This window comes from Cervus elaphus, chromosome 28 (genome assembly GCF_910594005.1).
Source record: "Cervus elaphus chromosome 28, mCerEla1.1, whole genome shotgun sequence".
Classification (NCBI taxonomy): domain Eukaryota; kingdom Metazoa; phylum Chordata; class Mammalia; order Artiodactyla; family Cervidae; genus Cervus; species Cervus elaphus.
This window is the reverse complement of record NC_057842.1, coordinates 41,059,413-41,085,030: the sequence shown is the minus strand read 5'-3', so window position 1 is coordinate 41,085,030 and position 25,618 is coordinate 41,059,413. Positions and strand designations below refer to the sequence as shown.

The 25,618-nt window shown below is 35.0% G+C and overlaps 1 protein-coding gene across 3 annotated transcripts in view; it reads right to left on the bottom strand.

Moving 5' to 3' along the window:
• Positions 1–25,618, bottom strand: part of REV3L (REV3 like, DNA directed polymerase zeta catalytic subunit) — a 176,732-nt gene that overhangs the window by 65,207 nt on the left and 85,907 nt on the right. For all 3 annotated transcript variants that reach the window (XM_043890411.1, XM_043890412.1, XM_043890413.1), the window contains 5 exons: positions 19,600–19,719; positions 15,085–15,322; positions 9,549–9,691; positions 4,717–8,890; positions 559–1,472 (listed from right to left, as the gene is read on the bottom strand). In XM_043890411.1, coding sequence (XP_043746346.1) covers positions 559–1,472; positions 4,717–8,890; positions 9,549–9,691; positions 15,085–15,322; positions 19,600–19,719 — 5,589 coding nt within the window. The remainder of the gene's footprint in view (positions 1–558; positions 1,473–4,716; positions 8,891–9,548; positions 9,692–15,084; positions 15,323–19,599; positions 19,720–25,618) is intronic.

Here is a 25,618-nt window from a genome sequence, read left to right as displayed (position 1 = left end):
AGACTGAAAAACATCCACTGGCTTTAGCTACATGAAGATTATAGAGAATCTTCACAAGATCCATACTGGTGAACTGATGGGGGCAGAATCCAGTTTAGAGTGGGCTGACAAATGAGTAGGATGTAAAGCAATAGAGCTGTCAAATTAGAGAGATCTTTTAAGAAATTTGGCTTTAAATGAGAGGAAAAAGAGTAGAGGCTAAAAGATGGAAGGTCAAGATAGGTGTTTGGTTTTCTATTTTACAGGGTGGGAAATATCTGGATATAAATCAAAGCCAGTAGGAAAAATTAAGTTGAGAAGATAAGGTTTCTGAGAGGGCTCCTACATTCTACCCAGAAGGCAAGAAGAAAGGATGGAAACAGATGTGAGTATATTTCACAGCAGAAAGATAAAAAAGTTATCATGTGATGATATTTAAGACATGATAAAAGAACAACCTCTCATTAGCTGAGCTAAATTACATTTAAAAAGCTCTGATTTTCATTACATAGTCAATGCTGGTTTCATTTCTGGTATCTGAAGAGCTCTATGGTGACTTTCTGTTATTTGTAAACTTACCTGTTGACAAAGGGCTAAGGCCAGCTGCTTCAGGAAGCCTTTCCAGGAGTTTTCTCTGTACGATTGGTGTACTATGAAGGCAAAGTGATTCACATATCTCAGTTCTTGTCCTAACATTAATTGGGGATATCACTAGAGGCTCCTGCGGCTCAGTGCAGGGGCTCTTCTGTACACTATCTTTTACGGGCTTTAGTAAGTTTTCAATAGTCAGAGAGTGTAGGTCCTCTACTGGTGATGAGGGTCTGTCATCTCCATTTAATGTTTTGGAATCTGGGGATGTTGCCTGTTGCCAAGGGGGAATTGCTGGAGAATCAGGAGAGCTATAACTAATAGAATAGTCACCGTCATCATCCTGATCTTTCTCAGCATCATCTGCGGAAGCAACTAGTGGCAGTGTCTGACTTTCACTTGCAATCTGATGGCATTCTGTGGTTGGCGCTTGTAAAGCAATCTGAGAATTGTCAACATCTTCCTTGGTATGTGCTGTAGTGGGGAGTATATGTGGAGTTGTATCCATTTTTGGAGGCGCTACAGGTCTGTCATCTGGATTAACTGAAGAGCTGAAGTCTTCAGCAGATTTTACAACTCCAGTTGGCTCCGTTTTAGACAGTTTCTTGGAACGTTCATATTCTTCTTTGGCTTGAAGCCATGCCTGAACCAGTTGTCGACTTGGGGCACATTTGCAAGGCATGATCACAATTTTTTTATCTTCAGCCATTTTACGATTATTACTTGATCTTTTATTGACAGCTGCTTGGCCACTGCGAGGGGGTGACCCAGGTCTTGGATTTTGAGTCATTGCTGAGAAGGCTGTTTTCCACAGACGAAGTCCTTCCAAAGAAAAGTCTCCCTCAAACTCAGCCAGATCATTTGGAAGTCGAGTTTCTACCATGAGAAGCCGTCCACCGATCTCCCTATAAACAACATATTTTAGAACAACTATTTTGTCTCAAAGAAAAATTACCAAAATATTAGCTCCTTAACTTAGAGATTTTTAAAAGTTCTTTTCGGAGTTTTAAAAATGCCTATTTCTAAAAAAAAAAATAAATAAATAAATAAAAAAATGCCTATTTCTTTCTTCTGTTTCCACATCCTATGCCCCAACCTCCACAAACATATATTTTATGCAGGTACATTCTATCTTTAGTCTCGATATGCTTTTTCTAACAGGTATATGACTACTAAATTAAAATTCCTTTGGAAGGTATCATCAATACCAAGGAAAGAAAGTGTCCAATGAAGACTTCTTTTCAAGGAGATGGTACAAACACATCTGATTCCTTTCCTCTATTCATCTTAAATAACTTTCCACTGTCACCATATAAGAATAAAAATGCTGGAAGAATTTATCATCAGAGACTATACCCCAGATTTTATCTATAACCTTTTTATACATTCCCTACTCTCTATGCAGCAGTCTAGCAAAGCCTGTCCGTTGAAACAAGTTTTATACCCTGCCAAATTCCCTCAAACATTAAAAAAATCACACACAATTGATGTAAACTGTAATTCTTTCTCCTCTTTACATGAAAAAGGTTAATACTAACGCAAGAACTTAGCAGTTGGCAGGGTGCACATAGGTTAAATGCTACTAATGCATGTGAAGAATCACTAATTAAAAGGAAACCTGGCTTTGTTTCTAATAGTTACTGTAAGTATTAAGCTAAATTTCGTTCTCTAATATATCTATAGGTCATGTATTTATGCCTTCTGCAGCAACATACTTCTCTTTTTCTTCTTCATGGTATCTCTTTCATGAGTATGAAGATCATTCTTATAGTTTCTTCAATTACTTCTTGTAGGGCATGATTTCCCAAATGACCTGGTCACTTTCTAGATAAAACTCAATGAACTGAATTCTTATTTTTGATTGGAGCTGCAGGAACAGCACCAGAGTTACCACATTTCCTTTCCCCTATATATGGAAAGATTCTAGCTCTTACTAGTTAATGACATAATCAGGACTAGCACCTTCCCTGTACCTACCTGGCAGCTTTACGAAAAATCAGAATTATTGTTATTGAAGGAAATGAGTACACATATGTGACTATACCCAACTCTAATATTACTAATACAGAGATCATAATGAAGTAAAAGATAAGCAAAAATTGCTGAGGTGTGGTAAGTTCAGCTTTCTTGAATATTTTCAGCAGCATGCTAACTGCTACAACTCATGCTGTAATATATATCAACAGCCTTAAATTTTTCAGTCATCCTATTTTGAGAGTTTTAAGTAAAGACTCCAAAATACAAGAAATGCTTTATGAAGAAGGTATCACATAATTCTCTATAGTAGCCAAAGAGAGAACAACATTTCTGTCTAGTAATATGCACATGATAGAATATTATGCAGTCATTTAAAATGACATTTCAAGCACTCATAAATTTGGAAAATGTTTACATTATAATGGTGAGTGAGTCAATTTCAACATAATATTGTGACTATAGTAAGAACACATCATTAAAACAAAATAAAAACTATACTTAAAAATGAAAACATTAAAATATTAATAATGGTTGTTACTAGGTAGAGAAATGGTGTCATTTTTATTTCTTCTTTTCCTAAATTTTCTACAGTGAATACATAGTTTTTAATTAGAAAAATTTGCATAGGGTACAAATTTCAAATATAATGACTATCATCCTTTTATTTCAGCTGCAGAACAAGTGCCAAAGTTGGACAACAATTAATAGTAACACAGAGTAAATGACTAGGACATGACAAGTTAACTAAGAATTAAGAAGATGTGCAAGGCTAAGGAAGAAAATATAGATGAAAAAATATACCATAAATCACTACTGGTAAAGTCAAAGTCCCCAAAATAATGGAAACTAATGGCTAAGGAACATACGTTCATATATTCTGACAGTGAAATAGAGTTCCATTCATGTTAAAAAACCAAATGTGGGTACCAGGCACAAAAGAACAGCAAAACTATGTGCTAGGCAGTGTGGGGGTGAGGTAGGGTGAGGGATTTTCTACCTTTCACTTCAAGTCCTTAGAGGAGGGAACTTCTACTCTATATTTCTGATCACTTTTTCTCACCCCTTTCTTAAATGGACTCTTGTAGAAATTACTGCTAATCTGCTGGGTAAAAAGCCTGGCATTTACTGTCTGTTTCAGTAGGGTAAGGAACACAGTGCTGCTCAAGGTCAGTGCATACATGCAGTGTGGCCTCTTGCCTTCGCTGGCACATCCTATCTCTTCCCATCATTTAGATTAAGCAGGGTCTGCCTCAGCAGTCCTGGAAATTCTGCTCCGCTTCTGACTGGATGGCTGAAATGAACTGCCTCTCTCTGCAACTGATTAGGTAAATAGGATCAAAGACACAGGGGCAGGGCCAAAGCCATCCCTTAAACTTTCCAGATTAAGCCTTGTCCCCCAATTTAGCTCTTATCAGATATGTTCTACCTTGGTGATGCAGGCAGGACAGGATACCTACTTAACTACTGGTTTATAAATAGGCCAGGGCTGTGGTCTATTTATAAACCTTCATCTTTTGCTACTGGCTGTGTGTGTGCACGGATCTGTCTCTCTGTTTATCACTTTTCTGAAAAGATTCTTAAAAGAAGAGATGAGGGGAATCAAAGTCCATCTTGTACCCTACAAACAACAGTAACAATATGAATGAAGATGCTGGCAATATGAAAAGAGAGTGTATGTAACAGAAACAACTTAAAATAATCTTCATTTAGAGAAATATCCTGAGTATTTAAAACATATGTATGCTTATTTTCAAACATTTTTAAAAAACAAAGTTCTTTTTAAAATTATGAAAGCTAAAAAAAAAGAAAAAAAAAAATAAAATTATGAAAGCTTACCACTTTAGAAATAAATACTAACTTTAAAATGATACTACTACAAAAGTATTATAACATCCTTCTTGGCATTGTGTCACAGACAGTCTCTAATCCCTTAATGTTGATGCAGTGCAAAATAACAGATCAAGACCAACACTGATCAACTTAAATAAATTTCTCTGGGTACAACCATCCACCCAGTTTGTGAATTCTTTTAATATGTCCATAATTACAAAAGTGTTTTCATAATGATAGACTTACAGTATCACAGAGAAAGTAGTAGTCAGTTACCAAATTTTGTTATATATACATTATAATCATTCAGAGTGACCCAAGGGGAAAAATAATTCTGATTACCTGGGCTTTTCTGGTACATCAGAAGGATTACTGCAAAATGGTTCTTGGTAAATGGTTTCTGAAAGGTCATGATCCAACAAAGTTGCCATAATTTCTTCCCTACTTGGTGGGGACATAAGTGGTTTCAGAATGTGAGCAGTTCGAGGGGTGAAACTGCCGTTTTTAGATTGCGAGGGAGAGCTGGTAGACCTCGGCGAACTATCCGGAGTTGGTGTCAACACATCAGTGTTTCTTGAAACATACAATTCTAAATCTTCAGAGGCTGCATCTACAAGTTCACCATCAGGGGAGGATAGTACTGTAGTAAAAGAAGTATTGACTGCATCAAGAGACTGCCCCATTTCTTTTCTGGTATGACTTTGAATCCAGTCTGAACTGCCTGGCTGTGAGAGGCTAAGAAATACTTCTTTGCTTATTGAACTCCTATTTAATCTGGACTTTTCATTTAGACAGTTCTCTGACTGCTGGATACAGAAAGTCTCCATAATTGAATTAGACCGAGTTGTTAGAGGATGAAAGGTATTTTTCCACTGATTGTGGCGATGATTCTCATTGCTCTCTATGGATGATTTCTCAAACAGTTCAGGACTTAGAGTACCAGATCGAATCCATGCAGTTGAGTCTGAGGCGTGATGTTTGTCTTCATCACATTTCTGGTTATCATGACTTAAAAACTCAGTTTTTTCTACAGTTTGTCCCGGGAAAAGATCCTGAACTGCATCACTTAGGAACTTCTGAGGCAAATTCTGATCAGCTGGGACAAACTGACTTCCAGAATAAAAACTACAAAATCCAGTTTGACCTATTGCATTAATATCAAAATTATAATTATGTTCAGGGGATAAGCTATCTTCAAGTGAATAACAACTTTCAAAACCTGGATCTGAAAAGAAGATGGGACTATCATCTGATAGGGAGTTATCCAACTGGCCAGAGTTTTGTAAATTTAGAGAGTCTACTTTAAGAAGTTTGGGAATTTTTTCTTTAGGTTTTGTACTTCTGGGAGTTCGAGGTTTCCTTGGAGATGTTACTGATCGTGTTCGTTTAACTGATTTGTTATGCTCAAGAGAAAAAGAGATACTTTTGTTTGGTTGCTGTTTATTAGATAATGGGTCTTGTATGCTATTTGCATTTTGTGCTTTCTGTTGTCTTTTCTGCAACAATTCTTTTAGAACTGCCAGGCCAGACTGTCCTTCACCAAATGCTGAAGGTGTTGACACATTTCGATTCCTACATTGAGAAAGTGCTTTGGTTTGTGAAATTGCTTCTGACAATGGCTTTTGCTTTACCCTTTCAGGTTTAAAGTTTGACATGTCTAAAATAAAACCCCTTTGTTTTTGCTCCCAAGCTATTTGTTTGATTGGGCTTCTCAAAGAAGTTACAAAGCAATTATTAGGCATCTGACTTTCCTCTGAAGCTGCATTTCCTGAAGAACAAGTTTCACTGTGCTTTGAATGTTCTGCCATGCACACAATCTGCTGCTGACTATCTTTGCAATGCAAAAAATTAGGGGCATACGTCTGGTCTGGCTTTGATTCTAGGGAATTACGATATTCGTTTAACTTTCCAAGAGATGACAAATAGCTTTTTTGTATATTTGCATTCTCTTCTATCTTTGGAGACATTATACCAGAAGACATCTGTGTATTCTGTGCTACCTGAGACAAATGGTTTGAAAGGTCAAATATATTTTTTTGAATCAAGCTTGATTCTTTTAGAGCAAACATAGCATTTTGACAATGAGATCGCTGAACATTAATTTTTGAGATTCCAGGTCCTAAAGAACTACAAACAGCGGAAGAATTCACATCATCTCGTGAACTGGGGAATGCCTGCAAATCTACAGGTTTCTTGCTTTCTAGGAAAGAAGAAAAGCAGCCAGATAAATTCTGTTGTGCATGAATTCCAGTGGGGACAGGAGCAGAAAGGGGATGATCTATAGCAGAGCCGATTAAAGACACATCTTTCTGTTTAAAAAGTAGTTGAGAGCCTCCAGAATTATCTGAGGTCTCAGGCACATTCTGATGTTTCAGCACAAACTTAACTTCAGTACCAGCTTGAGATTTTAGTTTTTCTTCCTTTAATGTTATGTGCTTTCTTGGTGTACTTTTCTCATTTGTTTTTTGTTTCTGTTTTGCTCTTGGTTTCTTTTTTCCATCATCTACTAGTTTACTTGTCTGATTTCGTTTGTTCCTTTTCTTAGAAACTGTAGAGGGATTAACAAGCTTTGTTTTTGATTTCTTAACCTGCATTCTTGCTCGACTATTTTTTCCTATACGGGAATTAACAGTCTTACTATTATATACATTAGGACCCTTAAAAAGCATTGCTTCTTTATCGGCAGCAGCCATTATTATTTCTTCAGCTCTTGGATCTGTGGGAGACCAGCAGCGAGGTGGAGAAGAGTTTATGGGACTTGTGCTTCTCTCAGAAAGAAAACCTAGTTTAGACATAACATCACTATAATTTAAGTCACAGTCTTCGGTTTCAGCATTGTAAGATGGTGAGGGAGGAGAAAGAATAGCATGTGACCGTTTTTTCCTGAAAGACAAAGTTCTTCTAATATTTTCACTATTTGTCCTTTGTTGTTTACCAGTTTTTTTCTTAGCAGACTTATGTTTTGATTTTCTTCTGTGACTTTTCTTTGGTGTTAATGGATAAATGGGATATTTGGTTGCAGGGGAGTCAGGAACTTTTGGCCAAAAATCCTTCAAAGGTGCAAGTTTTTTATACAGTTCCATTTTTTCCTCTGTTAATATTACTTGTTTTTCTTTAGAGTCTATTTTTCCTAGTTTCACAAGCATATTTTTCCTCCCTCTAAACCTATTAATAATAATGTACTTTATGATGACAGGGGGCAACTTTTTAGACATTTTTCTGCGTTTTCGAGATTTGAGAGTTCCATCTAAACTTTCACCAATTTCCATGGGATGAGGTAGGCTAATTTTTGAGTTGTGTGTTACAAAACCTGACTCACTATCTTCGTTCTCATAATTTACCTTGCGTTTGGCTCTAAGGGTATATTTATTTCCATACAATCCAAAGGACTGCTCAGTTTCTAAGGTTCCTTCTCCAAAGTGACAGTCTACAAAACTGTCTGTAGATGTTTTATTTTCAAAAGTTCCACGGGTGACCTTAATTAAATCGCTAGCCAATACACTATCTTTCTCAGAATTATTACTATTACAAGGATTATTTTGTATACAATTATCTTTTGAGGATCCAGTTTCAGCAGTTTTGGTAGAAGTCTCTTGATGACTTGCAAGCTTCTTTTTATTCATTTTTAACCGGGACTGTTTATTGCCAGGTTGTAGTTTATATGTGACAGGAGAGAGTTTTTGGGGCCTACTGAGACAATTAGAGAGAACAACACTGGGAAAAAACATATAATGTGCTGCTTGCTGGCTGAGGCTTGGTTTTTCTGTTTTATGTTCTTGAAATTCTTCATATCTAATTTTAAGTTTATTTAGTCCACTTTCATCAGCAATGCTATCAAGAGAATGCATCATAGTTCTATTTTCCCCTGAGCAAGACAGCAATTCACAATTTTCATTTAATGATGAAGGGAATAAACTATTCAGAGCTGTGCTGTTTCCTTTTTCATTTCCTTCAGAGGATAATTTACTCTTTGAATGATTTAAGTCAGAAAAGTTGAAAGAATTTTTGCCCAATGTACTTTCATTAGTGTGACGGCTCATATGTATAAAAGGGGCATCCTTATCAATTTTTCTAATGTTTGCATACTTTCTACTTGGTACTTGTCTTGTAAGAGATGGAATATCGTCTTCATAATCAAAAGTACTACTTTCACAGGAAGATACTGGGAGGACATCTTTCTTGCCACTCTCTTTATGAGAGTTTTCTGAATGGACAGAACTGCTTAAAGATCCAGGATATTTCACAGAGTAAGTGCTTTCGTTTGTAAAAGAAGTGACTGAATGATCTAGACTTTTCTCTAGTTTGCTTGGCTGTGAAAGGTCTTCAATTAAATCTTCCTTGTTCAAAACATGGGAAGAAAGGGCACTTGTGTGTTTACACTGAAAGGTGATCTTAGCGGAAGATGGGGGTTCTAATGTAGCAGCATCTTTGTGAAAGATGGAAGGTTTTACTGATAGCTTGCTTGTTGCAATCACAGAAGAGTGGGTTCTAGAATTTTCATTGTTCAGTGGATTGTCTGAAATGAGGGAAAAAAGCATGTGCTTCACTTCAACTCTTCTAATTTTTAAAATATTTTCCTATATCATGATGCTATCACCATGAAAGAAATTATATGAAATTACATTTGTATGTTTAAAACAGTTAACTCAACAGAAAGGTCATTTTTATCATTAGGATGATATCTTAGTCTGAATAATTGAGAGTTAGTTACATTTGACTATTAGTCATTATTTTAAACACATATGCCTTTGGTTAAAAACAGATGGTATCAATATTCATGCTTTTTGAGAGAATAAGGGAAAAAATCTCATTGCCTTGGAAAGTTTCCATAAAGTAACACACATCTTTGCATTATCACTCTTGTTTTGCATTATCACTTTAAATAAGCTAAGCATATTTCTTATAGTTTTCTATGCTTAAATGTTATGATAAACTGATTAAAGTATATAAAGCTCTAATCAGTGACTGATAAAAGCTATCCTCTTAGAAATGAGAAAAAACATACTTTATCTACATTCTCTCAAAAGAAAACATCTTTGAGAAAGACAAAATCTAACAGTACTGTCATAGTCTCACTTAGCCAAATGTGTAGAGTGTGTGACTATATTTTTCAAAATTAAATATGTTTTCAGCCCCTAAATAACAAAATCCTCACAGTAGACTAGTTTACTTACCACTATTTTCATCTGCAGTTCCATCTAACTGAGGTATAGAAAGATTGGCTAGAAGCAAACTGTTATTACTCCACTCCATTTCTTCTTCTGAAGATGAATCATCTTCTTCTGTTGAGCTTCTATGGGTATTTCTGCACAGTGATCTAGGGAATATTAAGATTCATCAGTGAGGTATGAGCATTAGAAAAAATCATCTCAGACTCAAATAATTTGCCTAATTTGACACTATACTAGTAAAACTGAACAAAGCAGATCTGAAAATTAAAACTTTAAAAAGAAAAGCAGATTTACTTTGCTTTGGTATCATGCCCCATCAAAAGTTATTGTAAATAGACCTTACAATCCCTTTCATGTGAGCTAGAAGATACCATCATTCCTATATTCACAGTTCCACAATATCTTGGATTACCATACCTAGTTATGTTCTTCCTTATACTGTCCCCTTTATATTATCATTAAATATACACATATAACAGCTTAGGTGAGTACCTGGTAATTTCTAAAAAGGTGGCATCTTGGGATATTCTAAGAAGTCTCCATAGATACACAATTACTACATTATGATTAGAAAAAACAAACAAAAAGGCAAGGGGATATTCAGGTCAGGGCTGAGAGAGAAAATAAAAGGGGTCAGATAGATAGGCTAGGAAGCAGCACAGGTATTGAGTCAATCCCAGCAGTGGCTATAAAAGCAGGGTTACTGAGGAATGGAGATGGACTGTGAAGTCCAGATGGATACTCTCCATAAGTTCTATCTCCTACCAATTACATTTTTCACTAGATCATAGCTTGATATTTTCCCTTCCATCTGGATGGGCAAACTTACTTTCTACCCACACCTTTTTCTTTCACTTGTCTTGAAAATATTACTTTATTATATGCAGAATAATTTTTCCATTAAACCTTTCCCAAATAAAATTAATGGCTCAAACTGTTAATAATTTTCTCCCTATATCATACAAAAATTTTTCATTTCTGCCTTTGTCCTGTGTAGCCATATGTAGCATATCTATGCCATGTTCCACATGATAACTTTTAAAATATTTGAAGGCATTTTTATCATTAGTTTCATAATTCTTCTCTAATTAGAGTAAACATTATCTATTCTTTCCACTGTTCTTTAAAAGTGATAGTGCTCACAAATCCTTCTAGTGTTCTTCTTCTTTCTCTTCACTTTTTCAGTATGCTTAAAATATGGTACTTGGGGCAGAATATAATATCCAATATACAAGCAGAAATTAAATGACTCCCATTCTATATACTATACTTCTTTCAATCGTTCTCTAATATACTTTTATAAATGTTCAAGAATTTTTTCCAAGGTTAACCTCAGGATGATTTTCACAGAAATGATCCAGTCAATGAATACACAAACATTAAACCATTGTGGGATAAATGAAGCCTATTATTTTAAACATGTTGGCACTACTGGGAATAAGAAGATGGTGATTTTACAAGAATGTTACATATTTGAATGCGTATCTACTTAATATGGGCATGAAAATTTAAATAGCTAAACCAGGTATAATCTAAGAAACTGTAGAAGAAATGCTAATAACAGATTGAAGGTAAGAATCAAAGGGACACTATCAAAATAAAACAATGAAAGAACAACAAAGACAAAAGAAAAACATATGGAGATAAGAAAAATGCTTCATTAATGCCACATGATCAATCAAATAAAAATATCGAATAGTTAACAAACTTTGCTGAAATATAAAAGAAGCAACCCAAGTTATTATAGCAAGATTTCAACACATCAAATAAATACTGTAATTATTTTACTAATAAAATCCAAAATCTGTCAGACTACTAAATGTTACCCCCAGGTACATCTGGTAGTCAATAATTAAATTCACTATTTTGGCAATCATACAACATTACAGATTTACTGTGCTCTTAATAAAGTACAGTTTATGGCTTTTCCACAGAAACTCTTAAGTCTAGAATGAATTGTAGGTCTATCTAGTCTACATTTGTGAAACTGACTGATTGAACAAAAAAACCTATGACTCTACACCTCCTTAGGTTATCTTTTCAGTTTCAAGATATTTTTGAATCTATATTCTGTCATCCAATGAATTACCAATCTCCAATGTTTCTGACAATCTCAATTCAATCAAGCATGACATTTGGCACAAAGCAAGCATTTAAGTGGTTTTTGAATGCAAAATCATGCAAGTTCCCTATGAACCCATCTAATCAGTCACTACTACCATCTTTTTTATCGAAAAGGATGTTATGTAGGACTTTGTTAAACATCTGGCTGAAATTAAGACTCAATATGATTATTGTATTTCCCTAAGTAACCATATTTTGAAAAGATATAAAGACAGTAGAGCATGAGTTGAACTCATAAAGGGTCTTTATATTCTTTGCTTCCCTTTGTAAATGCCCATGAAGTGTTCATTTAATAATCATAATTATCACTCCTATTATCGGGGAGCAGAACTAGAGGCAAGCAAGCCAGTTAAAAAGTGTTCTGCTCTCCAGATAAATAACAACACTGCCCAAACTAGGAAAGTTTAACAACAGATAGATATGTACAGGAAGGCAAGTTAAATATGAGATTGAGGTCATATTTAAAATTTTGGAACATTTAAAGAGATTAAACCTAACTTTATTTTTTCCATTATTACTGAGATATAATTGGCACAAATGACTATGAATTTTTGATGCACAGCATAAAGGCTTGATTTACATATACTGTGAAATGATTACCACAATAGTTTTAGTTAATAGCCATCATCTCAAACTCATTCTATGAGGCCACCAGCACCATGATACAAAAACTAGACAAGGATACCACATAAAAAGAAAATTACAGGCTAGTATTACTAATAAAAATAGATTCAAAAATCCTCAACAAAAACTTAAAAATGACTCCAGCAGTACACAGAGTACCATACACCATATTCAAGTAGGATTTACCCCAGGAATGCAAGGATTTTTCAGTATTCACAATTCAATGTGATACGCCACATTAACAAATTGAAGAATATAGACCATCTGATCATCTCAACAGATGCAGAAGAAGCTTTTGATAAAATTTAATACCCATTTATTATAGAAACAGTAGAAAGTGGGCATAGAGGGAGCATCATCAGTTTAGTCGCTCAGTCGTGTCCAACTCTTTGCCACCCCATAGATTGCAGCACACCATGCCTCCCTGTCCATCACCAACTCCTGGAGTTTACTGAAACTTATGTCCATTGAGTCGGTGATGCCATCCAACCATCTCATTCTCTGTCATCCCCTTCTCCTCCTGCATTTGATCTTTCCCAGCATCAGGGTCTTTTCAAATGACTCAGATCTTCACATCAGGTGGCCAAAGTATTGGAGTTTCAGTTTCAGCATCAGTCCTTCTAATGAATATTCAGGACTGATTTCCTTTAGGATGGACTGGTTGTATCTCCGTGCTGTCCAAGGGACTCTCAAAAGTCTTCTCCAACACCACAGTTCAAAAGCATCAATTCTGCAGCGCTCAGCTTTCTTTATAGTCCAACTCTCACATCCATACATGATTACTGGAAAAAGCACAGCATTGACTAGATGGACCTTTGTTGGAAAAGTAATGTCTCTGCTTTTTAATATGCTGTCTAGGTTGGTCATAACTTTTCTTCCAAGGAGCATGCATGTGTCTTTTTTCATGGCTGCAGTCACCATCTGCAGTGATTTTGGAGCCTGAAAAAATAGCCTGTCACTGTTTCCCCATCTATTTCCCATGAAGTGATGGGACCAGATGCCATGATCTTAGTTTTCTGAATGTTGAGCTTTAAGTCAACTTTTTCACTCTCCTCTTTCACTTTCATCAAGAGGCTCTTTAGTTCTTCTTCACTTTCTGCCATAAGGGTGATGTCATCTGCATATCTGAGATTATTGATATTTCTTCCAGCAATCTTCATTCCAGCTTGTGCTTTATCCAGCCCAGCATTTCTCGTGATGTACTCTGCATATAAGTTAAATAAGCAGGGTGACAATATACAGCCCTGACATACTCCTTTTCCTATTTGGAACCTGTCTGTTGTTCCATGTCCAGTTCTAACTGTTGCTTCCTGACCTGCATACAGATTTCTCAAGAGGCAGGTCAGGCGGTCTGGTATTCCCATCTCCTTCAGAATTTTCCACAGTTTGTTGTGGTCCAGAGGGAACATACCTCAACATAACACAAGCCACTCATGACAAACCCACACCTAATATCATACCCAATGATGAAAAGCTGAGAACACTTCCTCTAAGATCAGGAACAAGACAAGGATGCCCACTGTTGCCACTTTTATTCAACATAGTTTTGGGAGTCTCAGCCACAACAGAGAAGAAAAATAAGAGGAATTCAAATTGCAAAAGTAAAACTCAGTGTGTGCAGATGATGTGATGCTACATACAGAAAATCCTAGGGACACCACCAGAAACTATTAGAGCTCATCAATGAATGTGGTAAAGCCGCTGGGTACAAAATTAATATAAAGAAATTCATTGCATCTCTATACAACTAACAACAAAATATCAGAAAGTGGGCTTTCTTTTTTCAGTTTCTGAGATAAGGAGGCACTTCTATTTTGTCCTATTTAGGACACACATATTGATACTGTGTACATAAATAGATGATTTCTAAGTTAGGTGTATGGGGAGAGCATGAATTTAAGCATGGTGGTCAAACAATACAAATTTCCAGTTATAAGATAAATAAGACTAGGCAATATAATATACAACATAGTGACTATGTTACCATTGCTGCATGACATACATGAAAGTTAAGAGGGTAAATCGTAACCGTTCAAATTACAGGAAATAATCCATTTCTTGTTTCGTTTCTCTTTTATTAGAGGACAATTGCTGTACAGTACTGTGTTGGCCTCTGCCATACATCACCATGACTCACCCCCAGGTGACTGCCCTCACTTCGGAACGCCCTCCCATCTCCTGTCTCACTGCACTTGTTTAGGCTCTCACAGAGCCCTGGGCTGAGCTCTCTGTCACACAAGAGAATTCCCGCTTGCTATCTGTTTTACATTTGGCAATGTATATATTTCTATGTTATTCTCTCAATTCGTCCCACTCGCTCCTTCCTTCACTGTGTCCCTAAGCCTTTTCTCTATATCTGCTTCTCCATTGCTTCCCTACAAATAGGTCCATCAGTGCCATCCTTCTACATTCAACACGCGTATCTCCTATTTCTTTTTATTGTATCTATGAGATGATGGATGTAAACTAAAACTACTGTGGTAATCATTTCACAATATACATAAATCAAATCTTTATGCTGTACATAAAAAATTCAGAGTCATGTATGTCTTATACCTCAATAATAATGGGGAAAAAAGTTAGGTTTAATCTTTTTAAATGTACCAAAATTTCATTTCACTTGGAATATGAAGTTTATTCCACATTAGAAACAAGGCACTATTTAAAAGAGATTTAAGTCAATTTAGGTTATACAGTGCTTTTTATTATGAATAATAGTAAGAATTTCTGATTAAAGAACACTGATAATGACAGAAAGTTATTAAAGGAACTGAAACAACTAAAAAGTTACCTCTTCTTGGCACAATGTTCTTCAATATTGCTGTCCCACCTCTGAGACATCACCAAACTAAGTTCCATTTCTTCTTTCTCAATCTGTGGTTCATTTTCTTCATCATCGCTATTTTGAGGATTTTTACTGTTTCCAAAGGAACGACACTGTGATGGCATCCTATTTCTTCCCCTGTGATATCCGTCATTTTCCAAACCAGCAAGAAGATGTACCAGAGCCTCATCAGGACTACTGTCCACTATAAAACAAGTAAAGCATTGCCAACAAATAACTTAAATTTTCTAAATAATTCAATAATTCAGATCAATTATATGTAAAACAATAAGAATCATATATGTTGGCACATGCTCAAAGAATGCAGCTGGTATAGAGATTTATGTATTGATATAGTTCTTCCATCAAAGTGTGACCCTTAGACTACCTGTACTAGAATGGTTCTGTGTCCTTATTAAGAAGAAAACTCTTAAGACACCATCTCACATCTACTGAATTCGAATTTCTGAGGCAAGACTAAGGAATTTGCATGTTAACAAGCTGCTCGAACTCTTACTGCTTAAGTAAGGCTGAGGAGCACTAAATGAAATATAATCACAAATGATCATAATAAATATAAAATATACAATAAGTATACAAATTAATGCTAAGTGAAACATGTGAACACCTTATCCCTCATTTGAGGTTTATTTAGCTCACAGGATAACCAAACAAAACCTGTAATTGAAAAACACAGGAAAGCTTTAAAAGTGATTAATAGCATTACTTCCTGAAGGCCACCACTGAGATATCATATCATATGCACTAGGTTTGCTAAAATCAAAGACAGATAATAACAAGTGTTAACAATATGTGAAAAAATTGGAGTCCTCATATACTGCTGGTCAAACTGTACAATGGTGCAGCTGCTCTGGGGGAAAAAACGTTGGCAGTTTATTAAAATGGTAATCAGAGAGTTACCAGGAGACCCCGTAATTCCATTCATAGGTATATACCCAAAGAAGTGAAAACATGTGTCCACACGAACACCTATACATGAATAATCATAGCCACATTACTCACAATAGCCAAAAAAGTAGAAACAACTCAAATATCCATCAACTGAAGGACAGAGAAATGAAATATGGTTTATAGCCATATGATGCAACATTATTCAGTAGTAAAAAGAAATGTAGCACTGATATATACCTCAACATGAAAACATATATACCTTAAAAACATTATGCTAAGTGCAAAGAATACAGAAACAAAAGGTTATATGATTCCATTTATATGAAATGACCAATACAGGTAAATCTAGCAAAAGAGATTAGAAAACAGATTAGAGGTTGCCAGAGGCTGAGAGGAGGGAAAAGACAGACTGGACTACAAATGGGTATGGAGTTTCTTTTTTAGAGTGATAAAAATGTTCTGTAATCAGACAGTGAAAATGATTGCATAACTACATGAAATGCTGAAAACCACCGAACTGTACAAGTTAGAAGGTTAGTTTTACAATATGTGAATTATATCCTACTACAAGTTATTATCTAAAAAAAAATAATAAAGAATACACAGAATACACAGAAGAACTGTATAAGAAAGATCTTCACGACCCAGATAATCGCGATGGTGTGATCACTCACCTAGAGCCAGACATCCTGGACTGTGAAGTCAAGTGGGCCTTAGAAAGCATCACTACAAACAAAGCTAGTGGAGGTGATGGAATTCTAGTTGAGCTATTTCAAATCCTGAAAGATGATACTGTCAAAGTGCTACACTCTATGCCAGCAAATTTGGAAAACTCAACAGTGGCCACAGGACCGGAAAAGCTCAGTTTTCATTCCAATCCCAAAGAAAGGCAATCCCAAAGAATGCTCAAACTACCACACAATTAACACTCATCTCACACGATAGTAAAGCAATGCTCAAAATTCTCCAAGTCAGGCTTTAGCAATACGTGAACCATGAACTTCCAGATGTTCAAGCTGGTTTTAGAAAAGGCAGAGGAACCAGAGATCAAATTGCCAATATCCTCTGGATCATCAAGAAGGCAAAAGAGTTCCAGAAGAACATCTATTTCTGCTTTATTGACTATGCCAAAGCCTTTGACTGTGTGGATCACAATAAACTGTGGAAAATTCTGAAAGAGATGGGAATACCAGACCGCCTGACCTGCCTCTTGAGAAATCTGTATGCAGGTCAGGAAGCAACAGTTAGAACTGGACATGGAACAACAGACAGGTTCCAAATAGGAAAAGGAGTATGTCAGGGCTGTATATTGTCACCCTGCTTATTTAACTTATATGCAGAATACATCACGAGAAATGCTGGGCTGGAAGAAGCACAAGCTGGAATCAAGATTGCTGGAAGAAATATCAATAACCTCAGATATGCAGACGACACCACCGTTATGGCAGAAAATGAAGAGGAACTAAAAAGCCTCTTGATGAAAGTGAAAGAGGAGAGTGAAAAAGTTGACTTAAAGCTCAACATTCAAAAAACTAAGATCATGGCATCTGGTCCCATCACTTCATGGCAAATAGATGGGGAAACAGTGGAGACAGTGTCAGACTTTATTTTTTTGGCTCCAAAATCACTGCAGATGGTGATTGCAGCCATGAAATTAAAAGACGCTTACTCCTTGGAAGGAAAGTTATGACCAACCTAGATAGCGTATTAAAAAGCAGAGACATTACTTTGCCAACAAAGGTCCGTCTAGTCAAGGCTATGGTTTTTCCAGTGGTCATTGTATGGATGTGAGAGCTGGACTATAAAGAAAGCTGAGCACCAAAAAATTGATGCTTTTGAACTGTGGTGTTGGAGAAGACTCTTGAGAGTCCCTTGGACTGCAAGGAGATCCAACCAGTCCATCCTAAAGGAGATCAGTGCTGGGTGTTCATTGGAAGGACTGATGCTGAAGCTGAAACTCCAATACTTTGGCCACCTCACGCGAAGAGTTGACTCATTGGAAAAGATCCCGATGCTGGGAGGGATCAGGGGCAGGAGGAGAAGGGGACGACAGAGGATGTGATGGTTGGATGGCATCACCGACTCGATGGGCATGAGTTTGATTAAACTCCGGGAGTTGGTGATGGACAGGGAGGCCTGGCGTGCTGTGATTCATGGGGTCGCAAAGAGTCGGACACAACTGAGCGACTGAACTGAACTGAACAAGTTATTATCTAAAAAAAAATATCATGAAGAAGGAGGCTGTTCTAATCTTGTACACAACCTTTTTCTCTGCAAAATATAATAGTTTAGTAAATGGGGAATATATTAAGTTTCAGGTTTTCTTTATTGACAACGAAGAAACTAGTCAGTCATGCTACCAAATATAAGGCAAAATTGAAATTTGCTTATGGAGGCTATTTTGGCAAAAATCCATTTATTAAACCTAGAATTGCAGTTTATTTTTCCTGACTCATACTTTGAAAAAAGTTAATATTAGCAAATGATTTATATATATTTGACTCAAATCTTTGACTAACATTGAGACTGTATTTTTTTCAACTTTAGAGAAGTGAAATTGTATCAGCTGGTAATACATTTTATTCACTTAGAATGATGAAAGAAGAATACACCTCTCTCTTTTTTGATTTCTTTAACTTTATATAACTAAAATATAATTTAGGCATATAACATTTATTTACTCAGAGAAATAAAACATTTTACATTATAAACTTCAAACTAAATTTTAGATGTGGTCTTTGGATCATTTCTTTTTATGTATGTCATGTCATTCATTTAGAAAAGAAAAAAGTTACCTACCTCCATATAAAATGTTCGTGAAACATGACTGTGTACAGTAATTTTGATATTGTCCCTAGTCATTCAATTAATCTTCCACTCAAATGAAAATGTAAATAACAGAGAGAGGATACTGTGGAGGAGTAGGATCACATTTGATGCTATACCTCATTTGATACAGTAAGAATGGAAAAACAAAGTGAGCAAGAAACATAAAATCACTATACCAAGCAAAACAAGATGCAGGAAATTCAATGATATTTCACTTTTTGCAATGAAAATTTAAAAACATTTCTGAAAAAGATACCAGTAATTTAGACTAAATTATTGAAATGAAATTTAGTAAATGGCTTATAATATTAATGAAAATGCATTTATGGAAATGTACCTACTCTAGTCAAGAATTAATGGCTTGAAAGCTGTGGTCCAGGGAAATTTCTGAGACTTATTAAGAAAGAATCAATCATGGTATTTTATTAATGTACTGTACTTTGAAGAATTTTAATTCAAAATAAACACATTTCCCCTTAAAGCAGTATAGTTCTCTTCCAACCAAAGTGAAGTTTAAAAAAAGAGAATTATTTTCTTTCCCAATTGTTTAACAGAAAAAGCTGTATGGAAAACAAAAGAAGAAACTACACTTCTCTTAATGCAAAATTTCCTTCTTATGCTGAGTAAGAATTTATTCAACATGCAACTTTAACCTCTTCAAATAAAAGAAAAAATAATACCTGATATATGCACTTTTGTTGATTTAATATACTGAAAATTTATGATAGAATAGTTACTTACAGAAAACTGGTGACTCACTCAGTCTTTGGGTCAAAGGCTGAAAAGTTTGACTGTTTTCCATGAGGTTCAAAATTGCTTCTTCATTAATAAGAGCTTCCTCCACTTTGGGTCTAGTGTGACCTTAAGAGGACAAAGAATACAAAAACATTAAAGTAAATGACCTAAATCTGAAATTGCTTACAATTTGTGTAAATTAGGAAACATTACAATGTAAACCTATTTAAAATTTTGAAGTGTTAGTGATATATGTTAAATAAAAACATAATAAACTTAATGAAAGCCACAGGAAATCTAACCAGTCACAAAGAAAAAAAAAAAAACCCTAAAACTGTGATCACTAAATATTTACAATCTCTTCACTAAACCAACTACCTAGTTTGTACAGTTATATTACCCTGATAAGTCACTGTACATTAAAATCTGTAAAACAAGTTCTTAGAGGGAAGTTCATAATGATATAGGCCTTCTTTAAGGAAAAAAAAAAAGTTGAAATAAATAATCTAATCCACCACCTAAAAGAACTGGAAAAAGAAGAACAAACAAAACCTAAAGTCAGCAGAAGGAAGGAGGTAATAAAGATCAGGGAGGGAATAAATAGAGATTCAAAAAACTAGAAAAAAAAAAAATCAATGAAACTAACAGCTGGTTCTTTGAAAGGGTAAACAAAATTAACAAACCTCTGGCAAGGCTCACGAAGATAAAAAGAGAGAAGATCCAAATAAAATAAGAAATCAAAGAAGAGAAATACAACTGATACCACAGAAATAACAAAAAACCGTAAGACAATACGATGAACAATTAGACAACCTAGAAGAAATGGATAACTTTGTAGAAGCATACAGCTCTCCAAAACTGAATCTAGAAGAAATAGATCTTGAACAGACCAACCAATCACTAGAAACGAAACAGAATCTGTAATTAAAAACAACAACAACAAACTCCTTACAAACAAAAGTCCAGAACCAGATGGTTTCACAGGCAAATTCTACCAACCATACAAAGAAGAACTTATACTAATTTTTCTGAAACTATTCCAGAAGACTGAAGAGGAAGGAATACTTCCAAAGATAGGCTACGAAGCCACCACTACCCTGATATCAAAACCAGACAAAGACACTAACAAAAAAACAAAAAATACGGGCAGTATCTTTGATGAATATAGATATAAAAATTTTCAACAAAATATTAGAAAACTGAATCCAACAACACATTAAAAAAGATCATATACCATGAACAATTAAGATTCATCCCAGGGTCAAAAGGATCATTCAACATACATAAATCAATCGATGTGATCTACCACATCAACAGAAGAAAAGATAATAACCATATGATCATCTCAATGGATGCAGAAAAAAGTATCTGATAAAATTCAACATCCTTTCATGATTAAAACCCTTACAATAGTGAGTATAGAGGAAACATATCTTAACATACTAAAAGCTATCTATGACACACACACAGCCAATATAATACTCAATGGTGAAAAGTTTAAAGTCTTCCACCTAAAATTTGGAACAAGACAAGGATGCCAACCCTCACTTCCCTTCAACATAGTATTGGAAGTTCTAGCAACACCAATCAGATGAAATCAAAAGAAAAGGTATTCAAATTCGTAGGAAGGGGTAAAACTGTCACTATATGTAGATGGTATGACATGATATATAGAAAACCCTAGACTCTACACACAAACTATAAGAACTGATAAACAAATACAGCGAGGTAGGAGGATACAAGATTAACATACAGAAACTGCTTGCATTTCTTTACACTAACAATAAAAGAAAGGGAACGTAAACAAATGTCCCTTTTAAAATCACATTAAAAAGTAAAATATTTAGGAATAAACCTCACCAAGGAGGTGAAAGATTTATATGCTGAAAACTATAAAACATTAATAAAGGAAACTGAAGGTAACTTAAAGAAATGGAAAGATATTCCATGCTCTTAAATTACAAAAATTAAATCTGTTAAAATGGCCATGCTGCCCAAAGCAATCAATATATTTAATGCATTACCTATCAAAATACCCATGAGTTTTTCTCAGAACTAGGATAAGCCTAAAATTTATACTTTGGATATAGATTCTGGATCTCCTAAAAGATCCAGAATTGCCAAAGCAATCCTTAAGAAAAAAAATAACAAAGCATGAGGTATAACTCTCCCAGACTTCAGACAATATTACAAAACTACAGTAATCAAAACAGCATGAGATTGGCACAAAAACAGACATATGGATTAATGAAACAGAATACAGAGCTCAGAAATAAACACTCACACGTTTCCCCACATAGACCACTCTCTTCCCCATGCGGATTCTATTTTTCTGCTTCTGATACTCAGACTTGAAAATCAATGTTTTCAACAGTTTTTAAAGGAAGAGTTAGAAGCTCCAGAAGAAATGTTTTTAAAACATCCCAGGACATAGCTACAGTGTTTAATCAAGATGAAAGAACAAAGAAGAAACTACAAAAAAAAGGTCATCCCAAAGCAAAAAAAAAAAAACCAACAACACAAAACCCAAAACCCCAAAACTGAGATCAGAGAAAACAAAGCAGGTTTTAAAACTAATTACAAAATAGATAAGACTGGCAAGAATGATCACAACAAAAGCGAGAAAAAGTAAATAAATTACATTAGAAATAAAAGGGGATGTGCCAAAGGTAAAAGAGATATATTAAAGGAACACTATGAGCAACTTTATACCAAAAATATGGAAAACTCAGATTAAATGGATAGTTTCTTAGGAAAAATACGATATAAACTCTGATTCAAACAGAAATAAAAAATCTGAGTAAACCTGTAACAATTAAGGAAGATAAATTAATAGTTTAAAATCCACGCCCTTTATTTCCCCCATGGACTCCAGGCTCCTCTGTCCATGGAATTCTCCAGGCAAGAATACAGGAGTGTAGCCATTCCCTCTCCAGGGGATCTTCCCGACCCTGGGATCAAACCTGGGTCTGATGCATTGCAGGCAGGTTCTTTACCATTTGAGCAACAAGGGAAGCCCTTACTACCCTCACCCTCACATAAAAATCAAGCCACAAAAAAACCTGTGTAAGTCTGAATGGTTTTACAGGTGAGATGTATCAAATCTCTGAAAACAAGACTATATCACTCCAATAAAAATTCTTGAAAGGAGAGGTGAAAAACAGGAAAAGCTCTACAATGCATTTAATGGGGTTAAAGTATGAATGCTTCTCAATTCCTGGAAGAAAAAAAAACCCTAAACAAAATTATTAGCAAAGTAAATACAGCAATGCTTAAAAAAACACACATGACAAACAACAATTTGTTTCAGGAGTGCAAGGATAGTTTAACATTAGATATGTTATTAATGTAACTAAATATTAACAGAGTAAACGAGAAAAACTGACTGTGTCAGTAAATTCAGAAAGAAAAATTTGGTAAAACTTAATATCCATTCTTGCTTTTAAAAACTCAGATTTTCCTTAGCAAGCAAGAAATAGAAGATTTAATTGCTATTTAATTAACTGATTAAAATTTATCTACCAATATCCTGTAGTAAATTTCATAATTAATGATGAAATACAATAACATTCCCTTTAAAGCCAGGAAAAATGCTTTTATGATTTCTACTTAACATTATTGTAGAGTTCTTAAGCAGTGCATTAAAACATTAAAAAAGTATAAGGATGGGAAGGGAAGTAATAATTATTTTCTGATAATGACTCTACATAGAAAATCCAGTGAAACAGATATAAATTATCAACACTAACAAAAGTTGTTGGATATAAGACTAACACACAAGGTCAGTGAAGAGCCTAATATCAGCAATTAGAAGATGTAATTTTTGAAAGATAAATTCACAACAGCAACAATTATGAGGCACCTGGTGTATATCTAACAAAAGATATTAAATACTTTCACCAAAAAACCCACAAAGCTTTACTGAAAAACAAGGAAGACCAAATAAACTGAGAAATATATCATGTTCATAAATGAGATAATTTGGTATACAGAAAGATTTAAAATATTTCTAAATCAGTCTATAAATTCAATAACTTTCCAATAAAATCTCAACAAAGTTCTTTTCAGAAACAAGACAATCTGATCTTATAATTAACATGGAACAGCTTTTTAAAAGATCCAAGAGTCATTAAGACAATTTTGAAGCCATTCAGAGATCTGCCCCTGATATACATTCATACTTACAAAGCAACAGTAATTACAACAGTATGGTATTAACATGGGAGAACACAACTGAGGTTGGGGAATTCAGTGAAAACAAATTTTTTTCAATAAATGTGTTGGAACCACTAGCTCTTTATACCTAGAAAAAACAGATACAGTAAGATCCTTACTATATACACAAGTAAAATGTAGGATGAATTGAAGACCTACATGTGGAAAACCAACTGTAAGCACGCATAAACCTTAAGGATGAAAATTTTCATTACAGCAGGATAGGAAATGACTTGTAAATCAGGTACAAAAACCAAACAGTAAAGGGAAAAAATTGTTAAATATAAAGCTAAAAAGACACATAAAATACTCTTTTTAAAAAAGGGAAGAAAATGGGAAAAAAGACTAAAAATAAAGTTCAACAAATCTAGATAAGGAGAAAATATCTCTACAATAAATATACTAACAAGGGCTTGATATCTAGAAAATACAAGGAATTTCTACACATTAGTAAGAAAACGATTGCTGCAATAGAAAATGAGCAAAGAACATGAATAAGCAATTCTCAGATAGAAAGACCCAAATGCTTATAAATATCAGCAATCAGGAAATGCAGATTAAACTATTCAGATTCTAAAGAATGAGAATGGCAAAAAATTTTTGCATCTCCACTATCAAATATTGTTGAGGATGCAGGGAAGTAAAGCTCTAACATTCTGTGGGAATATAAACTTAGGTATAATCATTTCATAGAGCAATTTTGTAATAAAATATGATAGTTTTATTGTTAACATACCTCAAAGTCTGAAAAACTGAGCACTAAAAAGGAGCTTATAAGGAAAATTAAACGGTAAGACAAAATTTATGCAACTCTGTAACGAGAATACTAACAAAGTCAATAATTGGTACCTGAGGAAATAAACTGCTCAGTCAGGCAGGCAGCTCAATGTGGCGGGAAGCTGTCATAGTAGATATTAAAAATGCACAGGAAATAGTAGTATGGAAATTCTGGATACATTTTGATTAGGATGGGGCTAGCAGATGCTAAGACAAAGCAAATCAAAGCAGAGCTCTGATCCAAAAGGCTGCCATTAAAATACTTGGGAGAGGGTGTAACTTGCTCTGAGTCAGAGGGCACAATGCTAGGATGCAACTCTTAGAGAAGGAGGAAGCCCTAGATGGATGTAGGTGCTCATTTCTAGCTGCTGTTTAATACAGTCAAGAATACCTCTGCTGCCCATGCAGCAGTGAAAAGAGGGCTTTTCCTTTCTTACTGAAGGTTGGTAACTCTACTCCTGCTATTCTGACTCCCCTGCTTAGAAAAATTGTTTGCATAAAAAACATAACTTCTGAGTAAAACTTCCATTACACTCTTAACTACCAACCATGTAAAAGCTAACTGCATTGCAGAAACCCTGATAGAACAGATGCTATCTAAGGTAGAGTTTAATAATACATACACCCTAAGACTTGGCGAATTATACTTTATGTCTTCTGCAGAGAAACTCCTGCACATGGCCATAAGATGAGATGTGATACTGCCAACCACAGTGCCAAGGTGAAAACCATCTTAAGAGTTGTAGAGAATCAGATAAACTTGTTTAGTCTTACAAAAGAATGCTAATCAGCAGCTAAAATGAGTGACCTACAAACATGTAAGAATGAGAATAGATTTCAAAGCTATTACTGCTGACACAAAAGATACTCAACATCATTATTAATGAGGGAAATGATAATTAAATCATAATGAGATGCCATTTCACACATACTAGGATGGCTATATAAAAAAAGACAGATAATAACAAGTGTTAGTGAGAATGTAAGGTCTCTGGAACCCTCATATACTGCTGATGGGAATGTAAAACAGTGC